We start from the raw sequence: 17,500 nt of genomic DNA, 5'->3' as shown, positions 1-17,500 counted from the left end.
TGCCCATAGCAACCAATCAGCTTGCTTCTTTAATTTTTAACAAGGCCTCTGCAGAATGAAAGAAGCAGTCGGATTGGTTGCTATGGGCAACTGGGCAACTTTTCCTTTGCACTGGTTTTGATAACTCTCCCCCCTCAGGTTTTTCTGTACTGGGTGAATAACCCGGTAACATTTCTGAGGTGCTTTTTCTATTCCTTTCTATAGGGTTCTGTCTCCTCTATTTACAGATAAATACATATTTTAAGACTATTGACATAGTGTAGGGAATTTTTAAATTGATCTATATTTTCTAGGATACAAAGTGAAGACAAATCTCCCTCAGTGCCATTCTATTCTATTCAGTACAATGGATTAACTACAAGAGAAATGCCACTTCGGATTGTTAGTTCCTGTACAGTAGACGTCTTCAAGTTTCCTTTTGACACCCAAAAGTGTAACATTACATTTGGTTCATATATCCACCAAGGTATGTTTGACTTAAAGTCATATACTGCATTTGTGTGTGTCTGCATGTGATTAGCTGGTATGGACAACAAGAATTAATACATCAGACTCAATACATATATATATATATATATATATATATATATATATATATCTATATATATGCTGAGTACCCGGCATTGCCCATTTCTTCCTTCCTAATCCTTGTTGGGGAGGAAAATCAACAAAGGAGGAAGCTTTTGACTTCATATCCCATCCTCATATTTTGTTGTCATATCCCAACCCCATATCCCGTCCTCATATCTCAACCTCATATCCCGTCCTCATATCCCGACCTCATATCCTTTCCTCATATCCCGTCATCATATCGAGACCTCATATCCTGACCTTCTATCCCGTCCTCATATCTTGTCCTCACATCCCGTTCTCATATCCCGACCTCATATCTCAACCTCATATCCCGACCTCATATCTCAACCTCATATCCCGACCTCCTATACTGACCTCATATCCCGTCCTCATATCCTGACCTCATATCCCATCCTCATATCTCGACCTCCTATCCCGACCTCATATTCGGTCCTCATATTCCTTCCTCATATCTCAACCTCATTTCCCATCCTCATATCCCATCCTTATATCCCAACCTCCTATCTCGACATCATTTCCCGTCCTCCTATCTCAACCTCATTTCCCGTCCTCCTATGTCGTCCTCATATACCGTCCTTATATCCCATCCTCATATCCCAACCTCATATCCCGTCCTTATGTCCCATCCTCATATCTCGTCCTCAGGTGGGACTGATTTGTGATGAAGATATTGTAAGCTGAAAATAAAAGGGGACGTGGCTTTGTGGGACTGGGCGTGATTTGCAAGCCAGATTGATACACAAAAAGGTAGATCATAAAAGGGATGGGGCTTAAAATGTGAGCAGGTCTTTGTGAGATGGTGTGGGGCTTGCAAGCCGGATTGACACATTCACAAGGAGATGCAGAGCGGAGCCTGTGGAGTAAGGTACTGGAAGTCCCATATACTTGCATGGGACTTGAAACAAAAACCCATTTTTTATATAAGGGTGTAGGTAAGGGTTCATTTAACTATCATATCTTTTTATTTGACTTATAAGTAATATGTGTACCAGGTATTATTGAAATATCTCCAGCCGTACGGAATTTATGTGGGAACATACATTTCCCATTGATTTGCATGGGACTTTAAACAACAACCCCAACCCTCACAAATGGGGGTAGTTAAGGGTTAAATTAACTATCCTATATTTTAATTGGACATATAAGTAACATGTGACCAAGTTTTATCGAAATATCTCCAGCTGTTTGGAAGCTATGCAGTAACATATATTTCCCATAGACTTGTATGGGACTTTAAACAAAAACCCTGACCCTTTCAAATGGGGGTGAGTAAGGGTTAAATCATCTATCCTATGTTTGTTGTTGACATATTAGTAATGTGTGCCAAAGTTCATGTCAATATCTTTAGCCGTTTGGATGTGATGTTGGAAAATACACACATACATACACACACAAATACACACTGAGTTTTATATACATACTAGCTGAGTACCCGGCGTTGCCCGGTTTTTCCTTCCTAATCCTTGTTAGGGACAAAAATCAACAAAGGAGGAAGCTTTTGACTTCATATCCCATCCTCATATCCCAACCCGATATTCCGTCCTCATATCCCAACCCATATTCCGTCCTCATATCTCAACCTCATATCCCGTCCTCATATCTAAACCTCATACCCCGTCCTCATATCCCAACCTCATATCCTGACCTTTTATCCAGTCATCATATTTCAACCTCCTATCCTGACCTCCTATCCTGACCTCATATCTCGACCTCATATCTCGCTAGTGTTGAGCGGCATAGGCCATATTCAAATTTGCGAATATTCGCGAATATATGGACGAATATTCGACATATATTCGCGAATATTTGCATGTTCGAAAAATTCTCATTTTATTTTTGCATATGCGAAAATTCGCACACCAGTCTCACACAGTAGTATTAGAGCCTTCTTTACACCACACAAGCTGGAAGCAGAGAGGGATGATCACTGTGATGTGTACTGTGAAAAAAAAAAATAATAAAAAATAAAAAAAACGAATATTCGTAATTACGAATATATAGTGCTATATTCGCGAATATTCGCGAATTTCGTGAATATGCGATATTCGCGAATAAAATTCGCATTGCGAATATTCGCGAGCAACACTAATCTCGACCTCATATCCCATCCTCCTATCCTGTCCTCCTATCCTGTCCTCCTATCTCGACCTCCTATCTTGATCTACTATCCCGACCTACTATCCCAACCTAATATTCCATCCTCATATCCTGACCTCCTATCCCATTCTCCTATCCCGTCCTCATATCCCGACCTCATATCTCGACCTCATATCTCGACCTCATATCCCGACCTCCTATCCTTACCTCCTATCCAGTCCTCATTTTCCGTCCTCATACCCATCCTCCTATCTTGACCTCATATCCCGACCTCATATCCCGACCTCCTATCCCAACCTCCTATCCTGTCCTCCTATCCTCATTTCTGGTCCCCCTATCTCGACCTCATGTCCCACCCTTACATCCCGTCCTCACAGCCCGACCTTGTGTTCCATCCTCATATCCTGTCCTCAGGTGGGACTTGTGGTGAAGATATTGTAAGCTGAAAATAGAAGGGGACGTGGCTGTGTGGCACTGGGCGTGATTTTCAAGCCAGACCGATGCACAAAATGGGTAGATAATAAAAGGGGTGGGGCTTAAACAGTGGTCGTGTCTTTGTGAGATGGGGTGCGGCTTGCAAGCCGGATCGACACATTCACCAGGAGATGCAGAGTGGAGCTTGTGGAGTAAAATACTGAAAGTCCCATATACTTGCATGGGACTTGAAACAAAAACCCATCTTTCATATAAGGGTGTAGGTAAGGGTTAATTTAACTATCATATCTTTTTATTTGACATATAAGTAATATGTGTACCAGGTATTATTGTAATATCTCCAGCCATACGGAAGTTATGTGGGAACATAGGTTTCCCATTGATTTGCATGGAACTTTAACCCTTTAAGGACCGAGGGTTTTTCCGTTTTTGCATTTCCGTTTTTTCCTCCTTGCCTTTAAAAAATAATAACTCTTTCAGTTTTGCACCTAAAAATCCATATGATGGCTTATTTTTTGCGCCACCAATTCTACTTTGTAATGATGTCAGTAATTTTGCCCAAAAATTTACGGTGAAACGGAAAACAAATCATTGTGAGACAAAATTGAAAAAAAACCGCAGTTTTGTACCTTTTGGGGGCTTCCGTGTCTACGTAGTGCATTTTTCGGTAAAAATGACACCTTATGTTTATTCTGTAGGTCCATACGATTAAAATGATCCCCTACTTATATAGGTTTGATTTTGTCGTACTTTTGGAAAAAATCATAACTACATTCAGGAAAATTAATACGTTTAAAATTGTCATCTTCTGATCCCTATAACTTTTAAATTTTTCCGCGTATGGGGCGGTATGAGGGCTCATTTTTTGCACCATGATCTGAAGTTTTTAGTGGTACCATTTTTGCATTGATAGGACTTATTGATCGATTTTTATTCATTTTTTCATGATAGAAAAAGTGACCAAAAATGCACTATTTTGGACTTTGGAATTTTTTTGCGCATACGCCATTGACCGTGCGGTTCAATTAATGATATATTTTTATAATTCGAACATTTCCGCACGCGGCGATACCATATATGTTTATTTTTATTTACACTGTGTTTTTTTTATGGGAAAAGGGGGGCGATTCAAACTTTTAATAGGGAAGGGGTTAAATTATCTTAATTCACTTTTTTTTTGCCCTTTTTTTTTTTGCAGTGTTATAGCTCCCATAGGGACCTATAACACTGCACACACTGATCTTTAACATTGATCACTGGTTTCTCATAGGAAACCACTGATTGATGATTCTGCCGCTTGACTCAGATCACGGCGCAAAAAATGAGCCCTCATACCGCCCCATACGTGGAAAAATAAAAAAGTTATAGGGGTCAGAAATGACAATTTTAAACATATTAATTTTCCTGCATGAAGTTATGATTTTTTCCAGAAGTGGGACAAAATCAAACCTATATAAGTAGAGTATCATTTTAACCGTATGGACCTACAGAATAAATATCAGGTGTCATTTTTACCGAAAAATGTACTACATAGAAACGGAAGCCCCCAAAATTTACAAAACGGCGTTTTTGTTTTTTTTCTATTTTTGTCTCACAATGATTTATTTTTCCGTTTCACCGTCGATTTTTGGGCAAAATGACTGACGTCATTACGAAGTAGAATTGGTGGCGCAAAAAATAAGCCATCATATGAATTTTTAGGTGCAAAATTGAAAGAGTTATGATTTTTTAAAGGCAAAGAGCAAAAAACGAAAATGCAAAAACGGAAACCCCCCGGTCCTTAAGGGGTTAAATGTCAAAGCTCCGGCGCGTGCGCCCTAAGGGACGGGGACGTGCACACCGGAGCTGAGAGAGAGGAAGCTGCAGGAGCGGGACTAGATGAGTGACGGGCCAGGGTTCGCGTCCCGCAATGTGGATCCCTGCCCCGCCGGCGGTCGGGGACACTGTGCTCCCGTCTGGTACTTGTGGCCGGGGCTCAGTGTGTAACAACTGGTGTGACTAGTGTAAACCTTGGATCATTCTCATGTAAAACACTTTGAATATCTGATGGAAACTTTTTTGCGTCCAAATTTTGGTGCGAAACAAAATTTTTGACATGAAGAGTTTTGAATATGACACCCATTATTTTTACTTTACAGTTCAACAGATTGACATGTATACATTATCTAACTCCTCTGAGGTTCTCAGCTCTACAAAAGATGTAATGGTTATGAATGATGACTGGGACTTGTTAAGTATCACAGTGACAAACAATACCTTGGATGTTAACGGAGAAATCTACAGTACAGTAAGCTATGAGGTAAGAGATCATTGTAATGCTATGTGCACTTCTTCCATCGTGAATTAGGCTGGGTTCACACTACGTTTTCTCCCATACGGGAGTGCATACGGCAGGGGGGAGCTAAAACCTCGCGCTCCCGTATGCCTTCGTATGCGCTCCCGTATGTCATTCATTTCAATGAGCCGGCCGGAGTGAAACGTTCGGTCCGGTCGGCTCATTTTTGCGCCGTATGCACTTTTACGACCGGACCTCAAAATGTGGCATACGGGAGCGCGAGGTTTTAGCTCCCCCCTGCCGTATGCGCTCCCGTATGGGAGAAAACGTAGTGTGAACCCAGCGCTGTTTTATTTTTTGTTTGTTTTGTTTAGTTGTTTTACTTTTTTTTTTTTTTAGGCCTGGTGGGGTTTTCTCAGATAAAGCCTAGTTGTACTAGTTTTAAATGTTTGGTGGTTTCAGTTCATGCGGCAGCTATTGCTCTATTCCATGCGGCTGACTGTGTTGATGTAAAGAATGTGCAGTACAGTGGTCCCTCAACAGTCTATATTAATTGGTTCCAGGACTACCATTTTATGTTGAAACCAATTGTATGTTGAGAACATAACTATATGGGACACTGGTAACTGGATCTGAATCCTACAAAATGTCAACATAAGAACATTAAGAATGAAGAGAAATAAGCACAAAAACTGTAGTGTTCACTTAAAGTTGGCACTTTAACAGTATTGATCAAAAGGATCAAAAGGATATATTATAATTGATAAAGTTGAGGAAGTTGAGGAAGTTCTTTTCTTTTTAAATTTCTTTTCTGTCTGACCACACTGCTTTCTGCTGACAACTCTGTCTGTCTCAGGAACTGTCAAGAGCAGGATAGATTTGCTATGGGGATTTGCTCCTGCTGTGGACAGTTCCTGACATGGACAGAGGTGTCAGCAGAAAGCACCGTGGTCAGACAGAAAATACATTTAAAAATAAAAGAACTTCCTGTGGAGCATACAGTAGATGAAAAGTACTGGAAGGATTAAGATTTTTAAATAGAAGTAATTTACAAATCTGTTTAACGTTCTGGTACCAGTTGATTTAACCCCTTAATGAGGCAGGGTATTTTCCGTTTTTGCATTTTCATTTTTTCCTCATCACCTTCTAAAAATCATAACGCTTTCAATTTTGCACCTAAAAATCCATATTATGGCTTATTTTTTGTGCCACCAATTCTACTTTGCTGTGACATTAGTCACTTTACCCAAAAATCCAAGGTGAAACAGAAAAAAAAATCATTGTGCGACAAAATTTAAGAAAAAATGCCATTTTGTAACTTTTTGGGGGCTTCTGTTTCTACGCAGTGCATTTTCCGGTAAAAATGACACCTTATCTTTATTCAGTAGGTTAAATACGGTTAAAATGATACCCTACTTATATAGGTTTGATTTTGTCGTACTTCTGGAAAAAAAATGATAACTACATGCAGGAAAATGTATACGTTTAAAAATGTCCTCTTCTGACCCCTATACATTTTTTATCTTTCCGCATATGGGGATATATGAGGGCTAATTTTTTGGGCCGTGATCTGACATTTTTATCGGTATAATTTTTGCTTTGTTTGGACTTTTTGATCGCTATTTATTCACTTTTTTATGGTATAAAAAGTGACCATAAATACGCTAATTTGGACTTGGAATTTTTTTTACATGTACGCCATAGACCGTGCGGTTAAATTAACAATATATTTTTATAGTTCGGACATTTAGGGCACGTGGCGATACCACATATGTTTATTTTTATTTACACAGTTTTTTTTATTGGGAAAAGGGGGGTGATTCTGACTTTTATTAGGGAAGGGGTAAAATGATCTTTATTAACACTTTATTAACACTTTTTTTTGCAGTGGTATAGCTCCCATAGGGGGCTATAACACTGCACACACTGATCTTCTACACTGATCACTGACAGGCAATAGTCTGGCATTGATCAGTTTTATTGCCGCTCGACCTCAGGCTCTCAGGCACGGAGCAGTCATTCAGTGATCGGACAGCGAGGAGGCAGGTAGGGACCCTCCTCCTGTCCTGCAAGCTGTTCGGGACACCGCGATTTCATTGCAGTGGTCCCGAACAGCTCCACTGAGTTAACCAGCAAAGTTTACTTTCACTTTAGATGCAAAGTTGATCGCCACGTCTGAAGGGTTAAAACCGGGCATCACCACGATCGGTGATGTCCGGTATTAGCCGCGGGTCCCGGCTGTTGATGGCTACCGGGACCGACACGATATGATACAGGGTCAGCGCGTGACCCCGCGTTCTATCGTGGGAGCCTGCGCAGGACGTATGCACACATCCTGTAGCAGGAAGGGGTTAAAAATATTTCACCAGAGTACCCCTTTAAATTGTATTCTGTGGTAAATGAGCAGCCAGTGCAGTGACTGGCACAGAGCTGAGGCATAAGGTGTAACGATGGAAAGGAAGATGAGCCTGGCTGCTACATTTAAGATGGACTGGAGATGGGAAAGTTTAGAGAAGGGATAGATAAGTAAAGAGTTGCAGTAGTAAAGATGAGAATGTTTTGGCATATTCAGCAGTAAGGTAAGTAGGGATTCTGGAGTTGTGTTGAGGTGCAGGTGACATAAGCAGGAAAAGGATCGAATATAGGGTGTGAATGATAGATTTGAGACAAAGACGACTCAAGTTAGTAGGCATGCTGCCTTATAGTTACTGTATGGTGGTGAGATGGAAATGTCAGGATTTTGTAGGTTAGTAGGTAGAAGAAATACAAGCAGTTCAGTTTTAGAATGATTTAGTTTTAGATATAGAGAGGACATAATGATATAAAGTATGTGATTCCAACAACTACTATCTAGCAGATATATGAAGGCCAACAAGAAATGCAAGAAATGTAATTTGCCTGAGTGTAAGCAGATTTTACAGATATGTTTCTTACTTAGTTTACTTTTAAACTAAATTTCTTTTTTTTATTAGATAACAATAAAGAGAGAACCTGCAATTTACATTATCACACTTATAGCTCCAGCTTGCTTCATGGTTATTTTGGATATTACCAGCATGTTCATACAAATGGATTCTGGGCAAAGACTTGGTTTCAAAATAACCATTGTGTTGGGCTTCTCTGTGCTCCTTTCCATTCTGAACACCATGCTCCCAACTTCTGACATGGTTCCAGTTTTAGGTATGTTGTCCCCTTAATATTTGTTAGTGATCAATGTTAGGTACAGTATTTGTGGCTCAAACTGCAAAGTGGGCCTATTTTCTACTTCACCCATAGTTTTGCATGTATAGAGCTTACAATGGGGGTATTGTAGAAAGTTTTATTGCTATGGTTGGGTGGGGTGCATGTCATTGTGAGAAAGTCCAGTAGCTGTAAGACAAGCTATTGATCAGAAAACTGAGCAGAGATGCTGAGAAAGGCTGACTGGGGCTGAGCAGACAGGCTCCAGCTTGCTTCTTGGTTATTTTGGATAAGGATTTTCCAGGGGTGATGTAATGTGACATGGCATTATAGAAATTATGCCTCCATACTATCCTTGTTTGCAGGTCTTTACTAAAAATCAAAAACTGAGTTATTTTCTTTTAAAGACCACTCCCTGTCTATCTCAACTTTGGGTGTGGAATTATATCTTGGCTCCATTCACTTCAATGGAACTTAGCTGCAGAACCACACCCAACCTGGAGACAGGCAGGGAGAGGTCTGTTTTTCGATTCCTGGATAACCCCTTTAAAACTAAGGGCCCTATTACTTGTGCTGATGCACAATGTAAAGTAGTTCATTTACTGACCCTATTACAAGACTTGACCATTGTGCGAGGAGGCCTAAATGAACAATAACTGTATCATTCATGTGGCTCTCTGCTTTCATCATTTCTCAGCCACACATCTCCTATTAGGCGGGAAGATGTGCATTGAAAAATATCAGGGAAATGTTGGCTCACTTTGCCTGATAATTGCTCCATGTAATAGGGTCCTAAGGATGTATGCACACAGAGGAAAATTGTGCAAAAATTTTCTCACTGAAATGTTGTGTAAAATCTGTCTTTAAAATCAAGAGGAATTAGTGCTTATTTGGTGTGGAATATACCAGATTTGGAGCGGAAATACAAAGTCCCATTGACTTCAGTGGAATGTTTCCTGGCTGATTCTGCCTCATGAATTGTCATGTCAGTGGATGAGTGGCAGAAATTTAGGCTCTAAAATTACCATGTTAGAACATAGTTGTGGAAATCCCAAAGAAATCATTAGGGGTCAGATGAGTTGGCATCAAATTCAGTGTGGATGCTCCCTATATGACTAGGTTTGTGCAGCTGTGACAAAAAAGACTAGATGCAGATGGGACCAAGGGTAACTGGGATCAATGTGTGAGAATAAGCATACGTCCCTCACATTAGGCAAGCAGCATAAGTCCCCCCATATTAGGTAGGCTGCAGTTCCCCCACATTAGGTAGGCAACAGTTCCCCAAAAATAAGTAGGCAGCAATTCCCCCACATTAGGTAGAAAGCAGTTCCCCACATTAGGTAGGCAGCATAAGTCCCCCACATTAGGCAAGAAACAGAAGTCCCTTACATTAGGTAGGCAGCAGTTTCCCCATATTAGGTATGCTGCCTACCTAATGTAGGGGAACTGCTGACTACCTAATGTGGGGGAACTGCTGCCTAAGTGCCCCACATTAGGTAGGCAGCAGTTTCCCCACATTAGGTAGGCAGCAGTTATCCCACATTAGGTAGGCAGCATATGTCCCCTACATTAGGTAGGCTGCATATGCCCCCCACATTAGGTGGGCAACATGTATCTCCCATATTAGGTAGACAGTTCCCCACAGACACACAGCCTCCAGCCATACAGTATATGGCTGGAGGCTGTATGTCTGTGTACTGCCCCACTTCGGTGCTCTGACCACCGATTCTCTGGTCCAGGGTCAGGATCTACTCTACTGCTATGCCCTATGACACATAGCAGTAGGTCCCAGGACCGGAGAAGCTGAGGTGGGAGTACCGAAGCTGACCTGCCGCTGGTAACTTACCATACTGGCAAGCGCATACGTTCTCCTGCATGCTGCTCTGCTCCGCCCCTATGGGCACACAGCAGGGAAATCAGTGACATCCATGCGTGAGCTACCTCCTGGCTGCCACTGTGTATTTAAAGTGACCGTATGCCCATAGAGGATTAACCAAGACATCCTTGTGTCCCGAAAAGATCTTTCAGAACACAAGGATGTCCTAAATCCTGAAGGGACAGGGGGGCACAAAATATCATCCTGAAGGCTGCAAGTTTGAGACCCCTGATATAGAGGTAGATACCAGCTGTGCACAGAATGTGTATACCATATAAGTGATTATATACAGTACCTTATGGAGGTGGATGCCAGCTGTACACAGGATCTGTATACCATGTACAGTGGGGCAAAAAAGTATTTAGTCAGCCACCAATTGGGCAAGTTCTCCCACTTAAAAAGATGAGAGAGGTCTGTAATTTTCATCATAGGTATACCTCAACTATGAGAAAAAAAAAATCCATAAGGTCACACTGTCTGATTTTTAAAGAATTTATTTGCAAATTATGGTAGAAAATAAGTATTTGGTCACCTACAAACAAGTAAGATTTCTGGCTCTCACAGACCTGTAACTTCTTTTTTAAGAGTCTCCTCTGTCCTCCACTTGTAACCTGTCTTAATGGCACCTGTGTGAACTTGTTATCAGTATAAAAGACACCGGTCCACAACCTCAAACAGTTATACTCCAAACTCCACTATGGCCAAGACCAAAGAGCTGTCGAAGGACACCAAAAACAAAATTGTAGACCTGCGCCAGGCTGGGAAGACTGAATCTGCAATAGGCAAGCAGCTTGGTGTGAAGAAATCAACTGTGGGAGTAATTATTAGTAAATGTAAGACATACAAGACCACTGTTAATGCCCCTTGATCTGGGGTTCCATGCAAGATCTCACCCTGGTGTCAAAATGATCACAAGAATGGTGAGCAAAAATCCCAGAACCACACGGGGGGACCTAGTGAATGACCTGCAGAGAGCTGGGACCAAGATAACAAAGGCCACCATCAGTAACACACTACGCCGCCAAGGACTCAAATCATGCAGTGCCAGACAAGTCCCCCTGCTTAAGCCAGTACATGTCCGGGACCATCTGAAGTTTGCTAGATAGCATTTGGATGATCCAGAAGAGTATTGGGAGAATGTAATATGGTCAGATGAAACCAAAGTAGAACTGTTTGGTAAAAACTCAACTCGTCGTGTTTGAAGGAGAAAGAATGCTGAATTGCATCCAAAGAACACCATACCTACTGTGAAGCATGGGGGTGGAAACATCATGCTTTGGGGCTGTTTTTCAGCAAAGGGACCAGGATGACTGATCCGTGTAAAGGAAAGAATAAATGGGGCCATATATCGTGAGATTTTGAGTGAAAACCTCCTTCCATCAGCAAGGTTATTGAAGATGAAATGTGGCTGGGTCTTTCAGCATGACAATGATCCCAAACACACCGCCCGGACAACAAAGGAGTGGCTTTTTTAAGAAGCCAGTCTCCAGATCTCAACCTCATAGAAATCCTTTGGAGGGAGCTGAAAGTCTGTGTTGCCCAGTGACAGCCCCAAAACATCACTGCTCTAGAGGAGATCTGCATGGAGGAATGGGCCAAAATTCCAGTAACAGTGTGTGAAATCCTTGTGAAGAAAATGTTTGACCTCGGTCATTGGCAACAAATGGTATATAACAAAGTATTGAGATCAACTTTTGCTATTGACAAAATACTTATTTTCGACCATAATTTGCAAATAAATTCTTTAAAAATCAGACAATGTGATTTTATGGATTATTTTTTCTCATTATGTCTCTTTAAGTGGGAGAACTTGCACAATTGGTGACTCACTACAGTAAATACTTTTTTTGCCCCACTGTATTACACAGACTGACTATTGTAGTTAGCCTGTTTATAGGGCCCTAATTATTAATGCATTATAGACCATATGATGAAAAAAAATGTTGCTTGTTATTCAAAGCAGTCTATGAAATTTTGTTTTTTAATTTCTAAACTGTGTGAGAAACATCCAGTGGATTTGTAGATTTATGTAAAAAGCCTTTAGATTCTCTGAGACAATTTTGTTACATAATGTCAAGAGCTCCTCTGTTATCGGTCATAGGCACTTGGCTTCTATAAGGTCTGTCCAGGAATATTTTGAACAATTTAAACAGCATTTTGTTTTTACAGCATTTCGGGGTTTTTTTTGGTTTTTTTTTGGCAGGTATATTTTGCTGTGTGGTTATGGCTGTCATGGTGTTCAGTATAATGGAATGCATTGCTATCTCCTACATGGTAATGTTATCTAAATCTAAACCTACTATCCCATCCTGGATAAAAACTTGGATCTTGAGGTACCTGGCACGTGCTCTCTTCTTTAAAGAAAAATTCTTCATGAAATATGGGATCAAGCTTTCAGAAAAAGAAACAAGTAAGTAGTTGAATGTGGAGGGGGAAGAAGGTATAATATATTGGCTTCCATCTTAAGTAAGCATATTTCTTTTTAGATGTTAATACGAGGGTATTAGAAGAACAAAGCATGGCAACTAAAAGAAAGCCTCAAAATGACAACGAACATAACAATATGGTGGAAAAGCTGTTAAAGAAGCTTCTGAAAGAAGTCTTAAAGATCCATAAGAAAATTGTTGATTCTAAGGAAATTGGTCATATCAAGACAGAATGGCATGCTGTAGCCCTTGTTTTGGAGCGACTTGTCCTCTTTATATACCTCCTCACTGTATTCATTTTATTTGCTGTTGTGATCATTATCTGGTCAACATAAAGCACATAGGTAGTCTATGGTACCAAATTCAGGCTCTGCCACCAACTGTTATCACTAAGGATGTTAAGGCTTAAACAGTACAACTGTTCTCTAAAAATACGTCTTAAAGGGAACCTGTCAGCCCATATGCATGCTAAGATTCGCAGACAGAGGGCCTCATTTACTAAGCTGAAACTGACCAGTTTTGGTCGGGATTTTTTTGGCGCAGAGTGTCTGAGACATGTCAGTACCAGGCTGTGCCAGTGTGCGACAAACCCAACATTACACTGTGAGAAGCTGCAAAGGGGGCGTGGTCTGTGGCAGAGGGGGGGTGACTGATCCAAAAGGGGCGTGGTTTCACAACCCGACCTATTTACTATTGAATTCACAGAAAATCCTGTGGATAAATGGCTTGAAATTTCCACCTAGAAAAAGCTGGTCAGAGAATTTTCCCGACTTTTCCCTATAGCAAATAAAGAGGAATCCTACAAGTCTGAAACAACATTTCCCACTAGTAAAAACCCGACACTCTTAGTAAATGAGGCCCAATGTGTGTGTGTTCTAACATCATTTCCAAATGACTAGAGATATTTCAATAAAATTTGGTATACATGTTACTTATGTGTGAACTAAAAATATAAGTTATAAGTATAATTACCCCTAACCCATACCATAAGCGGTATGGACTTCCAGTACCTTACTTCCCAAGCTCCACATCTCCAGGTAAGTGTGTCCAGCTTGCAAACCACTCCCCTCCCAAAAGACACATCCTCTTACAAGCCCATCACTTCTATATTCAGCTCAAGGATAAAAACACTATTTTTGCCCAATACACCAACATCACAGATCGTTCGACCACAATCTCTTCATCACAGCTCAGCCCCACCTTACTGCACACGCTGAGCTCTGTATCTCTGGGTTAATGCATTGGTCCCTCTTGGAAGCCAAGCCCCTTCTCACAAGCTAAACCCCTCCCATAAGCCATGCCTTCTTCATGTTCAACCTTTTTTTGTGTCCAGCTTGTAAACCACGTGCCCTCCAATAAAGCCCTGTCCCGAAAAGCAACACCCCTTTTAATTTTATCAATCTCTTCACATATGAGGACAGAATATAAGGTCAGGATATAAGGTTGGGTTATGAGTATGGGATAACATGACAAGAGCCTCCTCATGTTGCTTTTTATTTCTCACAAAGTTTAGGTAGGAAGACCGAGCAACACCAGGTTCCCAGCTAGTAATTCTTAAAATCAGGTTTTAAATTTGGGCGCAGGGAGTAGCTACTGAAGTGCCACAGCATTGTCTACATACTTGCTTTTTCTCTCTCTCCCTGCCCTGCATGATTGACAAACATGGCTCAGCTTAAAGAACAAAGCCCTATCTATAGATCCCATGCCTGCACCATCTCACAAATAATGGTGAATGGGCAGTAATGTACGGCAGGGCCTGTCACAATGCATATGCTGCTCATAATAGCATGGAAGCAAGCATGGAATCTGTATACAGGGCTAAGCACTGGTATGTCATGCAGGGAATGGAGAGAGGAGAAGCCAGGAGGTGGGTGATGCTGCAGTCCCCAGACTAGTGACGTTGCATTGACGATGACGCGCAGGGACGTCCGTGCGCAGCAGACGTCCGTGACGTCTCTGCACATGAATGTCCCTGCGTGGTGGCGTCAAGGCAGCATCACTAGTTCAGGGCCGGCCCAGAGCGGAGAAGAGGGCCTCCTGGTGGAGATGGACAGCCCGGAACGACTAACCCTCCCCACCGGACGGTCCCTGCAGCATAGGTGGTCGAATATGGATGGCCCGGAGCAGCTCACCCTTCCTTCCCACCGAGGGGAGGTGAGTAGAAAACAAAAGGGGGGTCTGGATGATGACGAAGGCCGCAGTGGTCTTCAACCTGCGGACCTCCAGATGTTTCAAAACTACAACTCCCAGCTTGCCCTGACAGCCGATGGCTCTCTGGGCATGCTGGGAGTTGTAGTTTTGCAACATCTGGAGGTCCGTAGGTTGAAGACCACTGAGAAGGGATTGACAGGCGGAGATGGACGGCCGGGACCATCCCCTCACAGCTAAAGCCAGCTAAATACTTGTTCACTCGAGTATAAGCCGAGGGGGGCATTTTCAGCACGAAAAATTGTGATGAAAAACTCGGCTTATACTCGAGTATATACAGTACTCTTTCATTCACTCCTAGATTGCGGCTGCATTTAGTTTGATTATTAATTTCGCCTCAGTTTGAAGCAGTATTTTCCTTTTATCTTTATTGCCATTATTTAATATCACTTGAATCGACCGCAAGTGCAAATCATCACGTACACTACCCATTGTGTTCTACAAGTAATAAGATTTTTTATGTGGATTTCCTCTCCACCTATGTGTGCCGTTTTCCCTGTCTTAAAGGAGTAGTCCAGTAGTGAACAAGTGGTGAACAACTTATCCCCTATCCTAAGGATAGGGGATAAGTTGCAGATCGCGGGGGGTCCGACCGCTGGGGCCCCCGCGATCTCCTGTACGGGGCCCCGACAGCCCGCGCGAAGGGGGCGTGTTGACCCCCCGCACGAAGCGGCGGCCGACACGCCCCCTCAATACAACTCTATGGCAGAGCCGGAGTGCCGCCTTCGGCAATCTCCGGCCCTGCCATAGCGATGTATTGAGGGGGCGTGTCAGACGCCGCTTCATGCGGGGGTCGATACCCACTATCTAGCCGGAGAGCCTGGCCCCCGTACAGAGAGATCGCAGGGGGCCCCAGTGGTCGGACCCCCTGCGATCTCAAACTTATCCCCTATCCTTAGGATAGGGGATAAGTTTTTCACCACTGGACTAGCCCTTTAAGATGCGGACATCATATACAGGAACCACATCTGTGATTGCCTATGGGGCCGGTTCCAGACAGCCAATCTACTTTTTTCGATTTAGATTGAAAGTTGCTACTAGTAATGACATCTTTCAGATTTTTACAGCGTCTGAATGCTATCAGAGGTTTTTCATTTACCAATTTACCTAGCTCGGTATCATTTTTAATCAATGGCCAGTTCCTATTAATTGTAGATCTTATTATTTTTTCTAGGGGACTATATTTAAAGGAGAAGGAGAATCGTGGAAGTTCCGGATATGTGTTTTTGAATTTATTCCTTCGTTTACGCAAGAGATTGCATCTGTCTTGAAGAAATGCACGATTCAATGCATTATCCAAGATTTTTTCTGAATATCCACGAGCCTCGAGTCTCTTCTTCAGTTCTCCAGCTTGTCTTAAGAATGTTTCATCTGAGCTATTTATTCATCGAAGATGCAAAAATTGTCCATATGGAAGTGAAGTTTTAACATGTTCTGGGTGGTAACTGGAGAACTGAAGAAGGGAATTCGAGGCTGTAGGCTTCCTAAACCCTGAAGTACAAAGTCCGCCATCTTTTACCTCTACTAAGATGTCTAGAAACTCAATTTCTCTTTCATTTACTTGGTAGGTAAACCTTAGGTTCATATAATTTTTTGTGTTTAGAAAATCAACAAACTCCCTGCAGTCCGTCAGTGTGCCATCCCAGGCGATGAACACGTCATCTACAAATCTGAGGTAGCATCTGACGGACTTCAGGAAGGGATTCTTGCTGGTAAAAATATACCTACTCTCTAATGTGGCTACATATAGATTAGCGAATGTACATGCTACGGGGGTACCCATGGCCATGGGGTCGCAGTAGCCATTCCAAATGTTTGAATAATGGCTGTGTGACAGATCCCCGCCCCGAGATGATAGGTCTCCCGGGGAGGGGGGGGCATTAAGTTCTTATGTACCTTCGGCAAGAAGTACCATCGCGGGTAGAACGGATTAGAAGGAATACATTTCTCTGCTCTTCTCTTGGAGATCATTCCATTTTCGACATTTATTCTGAAGAGAGTTTGGAGGTTTGTCTTTATTTTAGGGACGGGATTATTCTGTAATCTTTGGTGTGATGGTCATTTAATTAGCGCAATGCTTCTTTTAAGTAATACTCGCCCGGCATTACAACAACATTGCCTCCTTTGTCGGATCTTTTGATCACGACATCATCCATTTTTTTAAGACGTCGTAGTGCTGACCTTTCACCATACTTTAGATTACAAGGGTCTTTTTTATACACCAATGATTTTATTTCGTGTAGCACTTTGTCATGAAAAATATCTAAGTTGCTACCCGGGGTGATTTGGGGACAAAAGGTTGATTTGACAACTCCTTTAAATTCTTCTAGCATCATTAATTCTTTACCATCCCTATGCTCTTCCATCTCTTTCTCCTGTAAATCTATAAGACTATTCAAACATTCTAGA

The 17,500-nt window shown here is 41.9% G+C and overlaps 1 protein-coding gene and 1 long non-coding RNA gene across 2 annotated transcripts in view; one reads left to right on the top strand and one right to left on the bottom strand.

Moving 5' to 3' along the window:
• The window catches only part of LOC130276632 (5-hydroxytryptamine receptor 3A-like), a 30,264-nt gene extending 16,494 nt beyond the window's left edge, over positions 1-13,770 (top strand). Inside the window, exons 5-9 of the mRNA XM_056526276.1 lie at positions 294-466; positions 5,265-5,425; positions 8,374-8,581; positions 12,661-12,867; positions 12,944-13,770. Coding sequence (XP_056382251.1) covers positions 294-466; positions 5,265-5,425; positions 8,374-8,581; positions 12,661-12,867; positions 12,944-13,218 — 1,024 coding nt within the window. The 3' untranslated portion in view covers positions 13,219-13,770. The remainder of the gene's footprint in view (positions 1-293; positions 467-5,264; positions 5,426-8,373; positions 8,582-12,660; positions 12,868-12,943) is intronic.
• Positions 1-17,500, bottom strand: part of LOC130276636 (uncharacterized) — an 83,987-nt gene that overhangs the window by 28,877 nt on the left and 37,610 nt on the right. The gene's annotated exons all lie outside the window — the stretch shown is intronic.

Source organism: Hyla sarda, chromosome 6 (genome assembly GCF_029499605.1).
Source record: "Hyla sarda isolate aHylSar1 chromosome 6, aHylSar1.hap1, whole genome shotgun sequence".
NCBI classification, from domain to species: domain Eukaryota; kingdom Metazoa; phylum Chordata; class Amphibia; order Anura; family Hylidae; genus Hyla; species Hyla sarda.
The sequence above is the reverse complement of the archived record's forward strand: the minus strand, read 5'-3'. Positions and strand labels throughout refer to the sequence as shown.